General features: G+C 32.2%; 1 protein-coding gene across 1 annotated transcript; it reads right to left on the minus strand.

The window, feature by feature from the left end:
- Nucleotides 1–10160: 10160 nt before the first annotated feature.
- On the minus strand, nucleotides 10161–14118 carry LOC110266913 (uncharacterized). Its single transcript, XM_088499159.1, has 5 exons — nucleotides 14017–14118; nucleotides 13471–13593; nucleotides 11379–11478; nucleotides 10905–11121; nucleotides 10161–10499 (listed from the first exon to the last, which is right to left on the minus strand). The coding sequence occupies exons 2-5, from the start codon at nucleotides 13583–13585 to the stop codon at nucleotides 10161–10163; spliced, it is 771 nt and encodes a 256-aa protein (XP_088355285.1). The 5' UTR covers nucleotides 13586–13593; nucleotides 14017–14118.
- Nucleotides 14119–14571: the final 453 nt, after the last annotated feature.

The following is a 14571-nucleotide window of genomic DNA, read 5'->3' on the forward strand; positions in this document are numbered from 1 at the left end:
ATGAAGGGTGATTATAAATAAATGTTTATTTGTGATACTTGGGTAGTAGCAAGGGTCGTGGTTCGTCCCACTTGCTCCAAGTTAATGTTTGAGATTTGGTAACAATGAATGTTGATAATATGAATTGAGATTGAATGAATATATGTTTAAGATACCTGGGCAGTAGCAAGGGTTGTGGTTCGTCCCACTTGCTCCGGGCCAATGCTTGAGATACTTGGGTAGTAGCAAGGGTTGTGGTTCGTCCCACTTGCTCCAGGTCAGAGATTGTGACGCCTGGGTAGTAGCGGCAGTAGTGGTGAATCCACTCGCTCCAGGTTGAGCTTTTAAACACCTGCCTGGGTAGTAGCCGCAGTAGTGGTTGTTCCACTGGCTCTGGGTTGAGCGGGTAGTAGCAAGGGGGTTGTAGCTCAAACCTACTTGCTCCGCAATGGGTGTTTCTGTCCAATGGTTAGCTACCAGGACATGTCGGGTTGGCTATATAACCGACAGATGATATCATCAGCCATAGGGCAGGCATTCATCATTTGCATATGTTTGAATTGTTTGGGTTTGCCATTTGTTTTGGATTTCTACATCATATATGCCATGTTACCTGACTATATGTTACTTGTTCTACTTGTACCATATTTGTGTATTACTTGCCTGTATTGCTTGTGTTTGTACAACTGAGAGGCCCCTCATGCTGGTGTCGGTGGGTGTTGAGGGTTGTTCTTGATGGGATGAATTGATGATGCGATTGCATGATGATGATGATTATTGAATGAGATAATTGTAGCTCCCTGGGTAGACGCAGTGATGTGGTTTCACTAGCTCCAGGCGAGTGTATGATGTATTGATATAGAATTGCTAAGGCAGAACAACTGGTGATGGTTTTGCTTATAATTCTGAGTCTGATTCGTGGAAGAGTCAGCGAGTTGGGAAACATGTGAAACATGAATTAGATTTAGCACTCCCTTATGACAGTTGCCTATTCATGGATTAGCGAGAACCTAAGATGAATAATTGGTGAAGAAGCTTAGGATGCTTAGTGAGTTTTATTGCAGTGCATTGTATTTATTTGGCACTTTTACCGTACTAGGAACCCATGGGCCCGGGGTTCTCATTCCGTATATATCTTTTGTTTTTCAGATACAGGTCCAGGTGCTCAGAAGTGAGTTGTGGGTCGTCTGAGAGACGGCGAAGATCTTTATTTCCTCTACTTTGTGTTTTGATTAGAATCTCTCTACCTTTGTTTTGGAAAGTTTATATTATGTATTGAACTCTTTGAATTTGCCTATAGAGGCTCTCATGTTTCCTTCGGGAGAGATTAGGACATACTGTTGTCAACTACTTTCATACTGTACCCTAGCCGACCTAAACTTCGCGGGTCGCGACTAGTGGCTATTTACTTATGTTATATATATCTATCTGTTATCTATCTCTTAATCTCCTCTACGCCTTGTCCGCATATCGTTTTCAGCTTCACGATTTATCTTTTGTTGTCGTAACATGAGAGATACGTCTTCGCGATTTTATTTCTACTCTTTTCAGGCTTCTCGATTAATACTCCTTTCGAAATTACCTATATTTATTTATTAAAAATCCACCTGAGAGTCGTACCACCGTAATATCATTGACTTATGACTCGAGCATAAGGATTTGAATATTAGGGTGTTAGAAAATACACAGTGTGATGCTTTTGATCTCAACTTGCATTTGAAAAACAATAACACATATAGAATGAGAACCAGAGGTTCTCAGCATGGAAGTGGTGCCCACATATATAACACATAAGGTCCCGAAAAAATCAGAGACAATCCTAGAACTCTGACACTCAGTTTATAAATCTTAAAGAACTAAAATAAAAAAAACCATAAACGGGGTGGTCCTCTAAGTTTCTAAACTTAACCAAAACTGTACTAAAATCCTCAAATCCTACGCCTTTCCTCCAATCCTCCAACTCTGGTGCACAGACAAGACAAGCACATACAGAAAGTATACACAACAAGTAGACAATTAGCAATTAACATGAATAAACAATTAAGCAAGACAAGACAATGCACACTCAAACAAAACATACAAATGCACATGATGCATGCCTTTCCTATGGATGATGAGTCTCATCTGTCAGTTATATAGCCAACCCGACAAGTCCTGGTAGCTAACCATGGACAGAAACACCGGAGCAAGTGGGTTTGATCTACAACCCCCTTACTACTACCCGCTTAACCCAGAGCGAGTGGAAGAACCACTACTACCATTACTACCTAGGCAGGAGTTTAAAAGCTCAACCTGGAGCAAGTGGAATAATCCACTACTGCTGCTACTACCCAGGCGTCACAATCACTTACCTGGAGCAAGCGGGACAAACCACCATCCTTGCTACTACCCAGGTATCTCAAACATACATTCATTTAGTCTTAATCAATCATCATTATTATCAAATCTCAAACATTGATCCGGAGCAAGCAGGACGAATCACAATCCTTGCTACTGCCCAGGTATCACAAACATATATTCATTCAATCTTAATAAGATAAACTATTCTTCCATCCAAATTAACTAATACAAAACTTCCCAAAAATTCTCATAAAATTTTGGCAGCACCTCCTCGAAAAGTTGGATATTGCCACCCTTCTCGAGTTCCATCCAAACCACTCAATCATCAACAATCCTCCACAACCTATGCTTATCATTATTTACTATCAATATTATTTATCACATTCATTATTCATTTCAAAGCTCATCATTATAATTCAATATCATTCATCAATCATCAATCATTCTTATCATCATTATTCACAATTATTAATAATCAATCATCATGCATTTCAACTACCCACTCAATAATTTCCAACAACGAGTCACTAAACCACAACCTTCCATATCATATAACTTATCTTATGGTCATCTAGCCTATATTTTCACGAAACGTTATATATTATCTACGAGAAACCAAAATCATACCTTAGCTGATTCCTCCCTAATGTCAAAGCAGCTCAATTATCTACGTTCCTCAAGTGTCGAAAGCTCCGAATCCTCACCGAACAAAAATCCAAAACATATATCTCACTCTAATTCCACATAAATACCACAAAAATCAAACTAAGGTTAAAAATCATTAATGGTTCACAAGAGTTAATAAGGTTAATGGAAAGTGAAAATGTGAATTTGGTTGGATTTGGGATTGTTGAATGGTTTAGAAGGTTGTATGATTGAGAAAATGGTTGAAGTAGTGTTTGGTATGAATTTTGGGCTGTTTTGGTATGGTTGAAATGTGTTTGATTTGGTATTGGATTGAGGTTTGGTTAAAAATTATTTTTGAGATTTTGGGTAAAAATTGAGGTTTGGATTTTTGTAGAGGAAGTTATGATCATTCAAAGTTTGGTGTCAAAATCTAAAATTCTGTAGAGTTGCAGAATTTTGTGATTTTTGGTATGTGTGCACGCACAGCCTTGTGCACACGCACAACCCTGTAAGATTTTAGATTTGTGCGCAAGCACAGACATGTGCATACGCACAGGCAGGGATGGGCGTATTGTTTGCAGCGCTAGTACAGCTTGTGCGCACACACACCAAATAAGGAATTACAACCTGTGCGTATGCACAGCCCTATGCACACGCATACGTTGGGAAGGACATTCTGTTTGGGGTGCTAGCACAGCTTGTGCGAGTGAACAGACTTGTGAATTTTCGTACTTGTGCATACGCACACCCCTGTGCGTACGCACACTTTAAAAATCTTCCTGGGCGTGCGGACGCACACCCTTGTGCGTATGCACACGCCCTGTTTCTCAAATTTAAAACTTGTTTTCAACTATTTGACCTTCTTAGCAAGCTTGTAAACTTCTGTGACACCATTTTAAGACTGTTGGACTCAATTTTGGATTTTGGGAAATGGGAAAGGTCCTAGGAGGTGTAATTGGGTTTTACTTTGAAAGTTAGTAAACGGAGGTTTAGGTTTCTGGTGTAGTAAGGATGAATTGGTTGATAGAAGAGGAAGAGTGGTGAATATGGTAATTGCTGACAAAGAGTTTGAGAAACCGATGAACTAAGGAGTTCGGAATGGAACTTATGAATTGATTATGGCTGTGATGAGTATGAGTAGAAGTGTGCTATGAGCAGTGGCCTCTGAGATTGAATAAGTAATTGGGATATGTATTGTTATCCGTCATAGGGGTTGTGGTAGTCTCCCGCCTACGTTCGGATGTGAGAGTTGAAGCTGGGCTTCTCACTCATATTTCTCGCAACCAGAGGAATGTGGTAAGGCACGCTCCCTCGGAATATTTTCCTCTGAAAGGAGAAGGTGGTAGGGCACTCATCCCTCGGAATTATTCCTCCTAAAAATGTGACTTCTCTTTAATTGCAAGGTGGTAGGGCACTAACCCACAGAATCATGCGGCAACCAGAGGAAGGTGGTAGGGCACGCTCCCTCGAAATGTTTCCCTCTGAAAGGAGAAGGTGGTAGGGCACTCATCCCTCGGAATTATTCCTCCTTATGCGCAATAGAGAGACTAATCCGGAAATTGTTGACCAGATTTTCTGTCGGGTTTGACGATAACCGACATGTGATATCACAGCCAATAGGACAGACATTCATCATTTGCATCTTCTATATGTTTGCTTGCTTTGATTACTTGAGTTTTCCTAATTGTATAATATGCCTACTTGCTTCTTGAATTACTTGTTATATATATGAATACTACCTGTGTTTTCCTTGCTTGCATTAATTGTGGTTGTCTGGTGCTGAGGAGGTTAGGTAGGAGGTGGCAATGGGAATCGCAAGGAGGTTAGGGTCGCGAAGGCTGTGGGATACAACGGTGTGATTAGTATTAGTTAGAATTTCCTCTAAGTTTAGATAACCCAATTTATGGTGTAAGTTCTATATTTATTTTATTATATTTATTCTAAGCTTGAGTATCAGTTTGATGTGAAGTTCTAGAATTGCCTTTGGCATTTCGAAGCCTTATATCTTACATATTGGGCACTGTTACCATACTGAGAACCTCTGGTTCTCATTCCATACGTTGTTGTTGTTTTTTTTCAGATGCAGGTCGCAACCCACCTCAGTGAGTTGCCTGGATGGTGACAGAAGCGGAGGATCTGGATACCTTTTGAGTCCCTTGATTTATTTTGCTATACATCTCTCACTTTTGTATTTCGTTTAGCCTAGAGGCATGTATTGAGAGAACAAAACTGGTATAAGCTGTTTTTATTGTCTGGTTTCATGTATGGTCTGTATATGGCTAGCCGGCTTAAACTCCGCGAGCCGTGGCTAGATTCTTATGATATTATACTATGATATTTTGTCATACTGTATCTATTTCTTGTGCTTTAAGTTAGTAGCTTCGCTAGTACGTTTTGCGCTTTTCAAATCCTGTTTTTGAGCTATCTCCTTCATCAGGCTTCTAGATTATACTATTCTTTCTATATATATATATGTTATGTATGAGCTTAGAACTGTCGTAATATCTGATTAACCTTTGCTTTAGACGCGAGGTAAAGCCTAGGCTAATTAGGGTGTTACATGATGCATGCCTTTTCTATGGATGATGAGTCTCATCTGTTGGTTATATAACCAACCCGACAAGTCCTGGTAGCTAACCATGGACAAAAACACCCATTGCGGAGCAAGTAGGTTTGAGCTACAACCCCTTTACTACTACCCACTTAACCCAGAGTGAGTGGAAGAACCATTACTACCGCTACTACCCAGGCGGGTGTTTAAAAGCTCAACCTGGAGCAAGTGAAATAATCCACTATTGCTACTACTACCTAAACGTCACAATCACTGACCTAGAGTAAGCGGAACAAACCACCATCATTGCTACTGCCCAAGTATCTCAAACATACATTCATTTAGTCTTAATCAATCATCATTATTATCAAATCTCAAACATTAACCCGGAGCAAGCAGGACGAATCACAATCCTTGCTACTGCCCAAGTATCACGAACATACATTCATTCAATCTTAATTAGATAAACTATTCTTCCATCCAAATTAACTAATACAAAACTTCCCAAAAATTCTCATAAAATTTCGGCAGCACCTCCTCTAAAAGTCAGACTTTGCCACCCTTCCCGAGTTCCATCCAAACCACTCAATCATCTACAAATACATACATACATACATACATACATACATACATACATATATATATATATAGCAAACCTCTACAACCTATCCTCATTATCATTTACTATCAATATTATTTATCACATTCGTTATTCATTTTAAATCTTATCATTATAATTCAATATCATTCATCAATCATCAATCATTCTCATCATCATTATTCACAATTATTAATAATCGATCATCATGCATTTCAACCACCCACTCAATAATTTCCAACAACGAGTCACTAAATCTCAACCTTCCATATCATACAACTTATCTTATGGTCATCTAGCCTATGTTTTCACGAAATGTTATATATTATCTACGAGAAACCAAAACCATACCTTAGCCGATTCCTCCCTAAGTTAGAGCAGCTCAATTATCTCTGTTTCTCAAGTGTCCAAAGCCTTGAATCATCACCGAACAAAAATCCAACCTCCACGGTTCGCTTTCTAGTCACTGATTTCACCGAATTTGTCTCCAAAATATATATATATATATATATATATATATATATATATATATATATATATATATATATATATCACTCTAATTCCACATAAATACCACAAAAATCAAACTAGGGTTCAAAATCATTAATGGTTCACAAGAGTTAAATGTTTCTCACCTTATCAAGAGAGATTTTGGGCAATACTCAGCAAACCCATAATGTTAATTTGATCCTAAATACCAAAATCACATCATTTCTCAAAAATCAAAACCTCAAATCACGAAACTAAAAGGGGAAGTACTGGGCACGAAAATCAAGTTTCTTACCAAGTTGTTGGGTGAGTTTTGTAGAGAATTCTGAGATAAACGCGTGACCACTGATGGCTCGTCAATCGAAACTCCAAATCAAAAGTTATGTGAGATTGAAATTTTGCCAAGGGTTTGGAAAAATCCGTTTTCTTTTCCCCGTTAGAGTGTAACGTGAATTGCCTTTGAGGGAGAGAGACGATGGCTGAAGCCTTTTTTATTAGGTGATAATGGGCTGGGCCTTGGGCCCGTTATGGTTCCGGTTTGCTTGGTTCAACCCGTTCGACCCAATTTTTGGCCAAATTCTTCAAAATTAGTGTCAAAAATCATGTTTTAATTAACTCCATCTCATTAAACTATAAAATTCATATTTCTAATTTTTTGAATAATAATTAATTTATTAATTAATTATTTACTAATCTTGTAGATTTTACAGCAGGCTAACATATGCTTATTTTTGAAAAAAGAATAGTGGGCAACAAATCAATAACTAATTAACATTTTCCATTAAAAAGTCACCTAGCAAGGTTTTGACTTATTTCCGTATACATGGTTCTTGTTACTCTTATATATTGTTGCAGTTATGCCCTTCTTTGGGGATTTTGTGTCCATTTGTAAAGTAATTGGGTTTACGTATCTAGACGTTGTATTTTGAGCTTTATCATATCTTAAGATTGGAAGTAAAATCAAGAGCACCACAAATTCAAACTTATCATTTGATAGTCAAATTTTTATGTATGTTTTGAAATATTTCTTGTAGAAATTTAAAATTATTAAACAAAAACACATAAATGGTTCTACAAGATCTATTTTTTCTTAATATTAAATTTTATTTTTGTTTAGATAAATAGATAACAAAGATCAGACTCTAAAACTTTTAGTCATAAAAATTTTGATTTCGCATGAGAAATTATATCTCCTAAAAACGTTGATTATAACATAGATACACATTTGGTTTTTTATCTACCATTTTTCTCATCTTATCAAAGTGATTTATTTTTAATTATATAATTCACCCAAAAAATTATTGTGAAAAATGAAATACTAATTCAAACAACCATACTAGGTATATATAAAAAATATCAACTATCAAATCAATCATTAGTATTGTATAAACGTTAAAATACAAAATAATATAAAAGCGTGTTAAACGACACATGTATTTATGTATAAATATATGTATAAATATATGACGGCTGATTTGCTTACTGCCTTTCAAAGTCACTTAAAATTAGATTAGTCAAATAAACATTCCAAACAACAACAACAACAATAAAAACAATAATAATAATAATATATAATAAAGGAGAATAGTTATTAAGTTCTTAACATGGTGAAGGAGAGCATTATTCAAACATATTTGCAAATACAAAAACAAATAGTTTATAAAGTCTTTTTTCCCAAAGGTGCATTAACAATGTAAATGACAAGAAAAGGAGAGTAGGATCATGATTGTGAGACACGACGACGATAGCCTATGATTGCAATATAATCATTTGGTAATGGCTTTGTCTTTGACTTTCCTTTGAATGACATGTTAAACCACAACTTAGCCAACTTTTTCAACTCCATTTTAGTGGATATTTGGTTTCCCAAACATGTGATTTCAACCTACAAAACAAGAAACCAGTAGTGAGAAGTGAGAACTATCACAACTTTTAGTCTATCTCAAAATGTTTTCTTAAATAATCATATAGTTTTATTTAACAACAAAAATACTTATCATATTTTTTTTTAATATATCGTATCATCTTTCCTCCCTAAAAGCATTAGCAGAGCTTTTCTAGGTTTGGAATGTGAATAATACACATTTTTATTTTGCGATCAAACTTTAGACTTTTTATATGATGGAAACATTAATACCATGTTATAAATAATCATTTTTAAAAATTAAATGGAGAAACAATAATAAAGGCTAACAATTTTAGTAGAAAAATAAATAAAAAATTGACTAGAAGTGTTGGCAAGCATATACCATAGAAGAATTATAACAACAAAAAAGTTGGTCATTTATTGTAAATGTTAAATGAAAAAGCATGCAAATTTCGAAGAATTTCAAGAAATGTTATTTTCTTCTACTACTGAGTATTCACTAATTAAATCAACATATTTAAATATGTAGGAGAAAGAATTAAGAAAATTACCTCATCATCATTTTTTAGATTTAGTTTCTTGGTTATATAGTTTTGGATATACGAAACAGGTAAGCTTCCATCCCTTGTCAACATAAATGGAAATAAAGACATGAGAAATCAATTCAGGTATATATCACAATCTAATTTTATTAGATTTATATTTTAATTTGAAGTGAAAACCTATTACCAGCATTAATTGTTAAGTTACATGAATTTGAATTTGTATGATAAGCTTATTTTCATATTTTATATTTAAATATCTAAATTTGTTTTTCTTTTTATTTATCTCTTTTTCTCAATTATGTTTCTCTTCTCCTGTATATAATTATTGAATTATGATTGATTGATTCAGTAATGATGTGTTATGTTCTTTTCTTCTTAATGATGATAATGATTTGGTGGAGTAATGGTGGTTGTAGGGTGGCGATTTCGGTTGTGGTAGTAATGATAATGACATAAATATGATTTATGGTGTTGGTGATAATAAAGTGATGGTAGAGAAGAAGAAGAAGAAGAAGAAGAAGAAGAAGAAGAAAGAAAGAAAGAAAGAAAAAGAAGAATTTATATAGTGGTGGTTTCAATTTGAGATGGTCGCGATGGCGATGAAGATTTTGGTGGTGGGAATAATAGGATAGAAGAAGAGAATGACATCAATAAGAGAAAGAGGGAAATTTTACAATTTTATAATTGAATAGTTTGGGCATACCAAAATTATTACTTAACATATTAACTAACAATTGATTAATATTGACTAGTGACATGAAGACAAAAACTAAGTCAATGACTAACATGATTTACATCAATTAATTTATAGTAACTATCTTGATTGAGTAAAAATCTGAAAAATTAGTTTGATCAATAATGAAACTTAAAGAATCATTTTGACCAGTTATTCGTTGTTGATATATTATATATTATTGTCATTTTATATAACATAACAATAATAATCCAATGTTGCTAATAATTAAGCACAAGAAGTATAAACTAAAGTATAAATTAAAATACATATATAATGAATCCAAAAGAACTTACTCTATTCTTATATATTTTTCACTGATTTGAGGCAAATGTGGCATATCTCCTTTCCTAAAATAACATTTGATAAAAATAAGTAACACAATTAGAGGATATAATAAAATTTTAAGATATAAAGTTATGTTTATTTTCTCACTGTTTTTCTGAAGCTTCTAAGCATATCCAAAATGAAGAATTATCCCTTAAAATGTTAACTTGATCAAAATCTTCCAAAGCTAAAGGTAAATATTCAGTTGATTCTCCAGAAATAATAATTGTTTCATGTTTTTGGTAAATTTCAGCGATGTTTTTGGTTTTTTTCTTGTGCTTCTTTTTCTTCTGTCTAGATTTTTCCACTTGAGAGCCATTGTTATTATCTTCTATTTGTAAAATTTCATCAGTATTGTATTCTTCCACATTATCAAGACAAATACTTTTACCCTTAACATTTTTGTTTTCCATGCAATGACTCTTTTCAGAAGGTAGCAAACTCTGTATCAATAAAAAAAGAAGATATAATCATATTCTAAATACTATATAATGATATTGAAGTTAGTAGAATTAAACAAGTAAAATAAGAAAAGAAAAACATTTAAAGTAGTCGTTCAATTATATTTTTTTAGATGATTATTGATGTGGTTAATGTAAAAATAGTTATTTTGTTGACATGATGTTATGCAATTAGTATAGATATGTTTTATACTAACAATGCATCAAAATTGAATTTATTTCAATTATAAGATCATTATAAATATCGTTTTTAATTATTTTTATTACTTACGATCAACATAACTGATATAAATATAGCACAGTAAATGATAAATAAAGAAATAATTTTCATATATGTATGCATGAACTTAAATAAAAAGACAAGGTTAAATTGTTTTGTTATCTTACCTCTTTGATATTTTCTACATGTTCTTTTGAAGTATCTAGCAAATCTTTTAATGCCACATCTTTTTCATTCTCAGGATCTTCAAACAAAATTATGCCAAGGTCACCTAATAACTCATTCTTCTCAGCATTGGCAACATCATCATCCGCCTTATTAACAACATTTTCTTTTCTTGGAGGAAATATTGTGTTTCTTATTGATTGCATACTTTCGTCATGCCTATAGGAACCCAAAATTGATATCAAATTAATTAAATTAGCATGCAAGAATCTAAAATAGAACATGCACCTATTTCAAATTAAAAGAATTAGTTATGTATGTATGTGCTTTAATAAAAGAACATATAATACATACTATTACGTTTTTATCATAGAGTGGTCAAATGGGCAATAATCATGTATATGTTTGTGTTTAAAAAAAAGAAAAAAAAACAAAGAGAACTTAATAGTGGTTTGAAATTTGATTATGAAACTAACCTCAATTTCTCGAGAGGTTTAGGTCCCAAATCTAGATCACACACTGGACAATGTTCTAATTCCTCTTCAATAATTTTGTGATGGATGCACTTCTTGCAAACTGAACAAGATTTATTGAAATAAGATTATTCCGTGTAATGAGAAATGATTGAATAAACTTTTCTATTAATGCATATTGAGCAATAAATAAATAAATAATAATACAAACTTTTATGGGTATCCAATTTGTGTTTTTATGTTCTTCATCTCATACTATATATAACAAACCTCTTTATCTGAAGTATAACTTTTTAATGACATATATTTTTACAGTAAATTTATGTTAGAAATTAAACGAATTTGACATATGTTGTTATCAATCAATAAAAGCCACACTAGTGAAAAAATTAGTGAAACTATTATATCAAATTCACAATTTCCCAAAATGAAAACATTTGTTGGCACTGATATGAGGTCTGCATTATGTGTGTATAATTGTTGAACATTTAGAAAAAAAATAATAAAAAATTTTATCATAGTTATTTCTTAACAAAATTTTATTTGATGAGGAAGAATTTTTGAAATGGTCAAATCTTAAATGGGTACATTCCCTATGAAAAAGTATGATAACTCTGTGTAGTTCTTCTTCAATATATACATCATAACTAAATTTTTTTCCTTTTTAAGCTATTTTTGAAAAATAATCATATTTGTGTATTTTTTTATTGAAAACAATCATAATCAGTTCTTGAGCATTATTTGTGAAAAATACTTTTTCAGAATATAGATAATATAATAATATTTGCAAATTAACTTGAGACTTTAGTAACAAATATTTTTCAATAAGGTAATCCTTAGATAAATAGTTAGAGGTGTAAACGAGTCAGGTTGAGCTGGGTTTATGGAGAATTGAAAACTAAACTGATGAAATTTTAATCCATTCAGTTCAGATTGGATTTGAGGTTTTTATTATCAGACTCGAATAAATTCAAACCGATTAAATTCGAGTTGAATTGGATCATGTGTTCAAGTACCCAATTATATATTAAACTTAACAAAAAGTGAAAAATATGAAAAAACTATAATAAAGAAAAACAAAAATAAAAAGTAAAAATATATAAATTAAGAAAAGTATCATTATTGTGAACGAAATATGCAATTAGAGAAAAAGGATTAGATTTGTCATATTTTAAATAAAAGATCTGAAAAACAACACAAACAAAATTAAGATTTCTCATACTTTAGACAGATTCTTTTTTAAAAATTTCAACAACCATCAACCATAAGAAACCTTAACCCAATGAAAGCAATTTGAAAACCTAAAAAATAATCCTAGTCACTACTGAAGCAAAGCAATGATGAAAATCAAGTAAATAAAGGGTATGAGAACTTTAGCATAGACAAAATAGTGGAAAAGACGAAAGTAGAAGACACATGATAAAAGTGGAGCTCACTAATCCTGAGATGGTGGTGATGAAAGGAGGATGTTGATGGACCAAACAAATAGATAAAGCACTATAATAAACAAACTAGACGAATAGAAAAAGAAAACGGACCATATGAATGAATAAATAGTGGTCAAAGATAAAAAAAAATGATAGACTCAGACTGATGAGTGAAGTTAGGGTGAGACATGAGTTGGGACTTGGGGTTGGCAAAGGTGAAGAATTTTCTAGAATTAAAATAGGGAGAAAAGAGAAAATGAACTTGTGTGGTTGAGAGGACGAAATTAAGATTATTTGTATTTTATTATTATAATAATAAATTAATTAAATATTCGAGTCAGTTCAGTTTTAGTAAAATTAATTTTTTTATCTTGTGTAACTTGTATCTTTTCTTCAATTATTTTAAAGGTCAAATACTAAGTACTTTAAAAAAATTATCAAATAATAAATAACATAAAAATTTATTATAGAATACATACCTTTTTCAATAGTTTTGTCATGCATGTAATTAAAGCAACTTTGCTCTTTTTAATTTCATACAATTCAAACAAAATATATTATTTTAAAACAATTCTGAACTAAAGTATCCAAACAAACAATACATGTAATAATTATAAAATTTGGATTCAAAAGAATATGTATGGATAGATTCAAACCAAAGTACTTACATAAATGAAGACATTCAACAATAGCAGTAGCATCCTCCAACAATTCATCACAAATCTTGCAAGTTAAAAATGGTAGAATTGTAGTCTTTTTCAATATAACAGTGTGGTTCGCCATTTCAATTACTGTAGATTAAAATCACACAAATTAAAATTCAGGGCATATATAAAAGAAAAATTTGTATCAATATTCAATTTATTAATTTCTTTTAAATTATAAATAAAATTTTTGAAAACGAATTGATAAAAATAACATGTAAAAACTACCAAAAAGGACAATTTGTGCTCAATCCAAAATATTGTAGCTATAAACAACCTAGCCATATAATAATCATAGAAAAATGATATTTAAATTTTAGAAAAAACCAAGAAAATAATATGCAAGCATTTGAACAAGAAATGGAATTGTAAGATGACATATATAGATGCCTAAATGGTTAATCAAATTGTAAAAGATGTTAATATTTAAAAACAATTGAAGACAGTCAAAATTAGTTAAAGAAATTGGTATAGATTTGGGAATAAATAATTAGTGGTCTAGGGTAAAACCTGAATTTTTCGATTGTGGTATAGCAAAACGAATTAAGTGAGAAAGAACACAAAAGCTAAGTTAAGAAAACTTCTCTCTCTTGAACCAAAATACATTCGCACATATGTCTCAATACATATAAATATGGAAAACACACTATTTATAACAATACAAAGTTGATCAGATACAATGCAAGGAAAGTCTTCCTAATAATAATTATATAATTAAATGAATTTAATAATAATAATATAAAGAAGAAGAGGACAAGAAGAAGATTAAATACCCTTTTTGGTTCTTGACTATTTGTTCGAAGGATAAAACGATCCTCTACAATTCAAAAAATTTTATCTGATTTTTAACCGTAATTAAAATAATTCGGAGTAAAGTATCGTTTTTATCCCAACGTTTGGGATAAGTCTTAAAATTATTCCTAACGTTTGAATCGTCCTATTTAAGTCCCTAACGTTTCAAAATTGACTCAATGTTGTTTTGCCATTAGAAATCTGTTAACGGAATTGACGATGGAACAAAATTGAGACGATTTTGAAACGTTAGGGACTTAAATAGGACGAACA

The sequence above is a fragment of the Arachis ipaensis genome, chromosome B9 (genome assembly GCF_059453495.1).
Source record: "Arachis ipaensis isolate K30076 ecotype BB chromosome B9, ASM5945349v1, whole genome shotgun sequence".
Taxonomy (NCBI): Eukaryota; Viridiplantae; Streptophyta; class Magnoliopsida; order Fabales; family Fabaceae; genus Arachis; species Arachis ipaensis.

Coding starts and splice junctions, on each gene's coding strand:
- LOC110266913 (XM_088499159.1), bottom strand. CDS start 13,585: ATGGCGAACCACACTGTTATATTGAAAAAGACTACAATTCTACCATTT. Junction 11,479..13,470: donor TGTTGAATGTCTTCATTTAT/GTAAGTACTTTG, acceptor AATCTTGTTCAG/TTTGCAAGAAGTGCATCCAT. Junction 11,122..11,378: donor AAACCTCTCGAGAAATTGAG/GTTAGTTTCATA, acceptor GGGTTCCTATAG/GCATGACGAAAGTATGCAAT.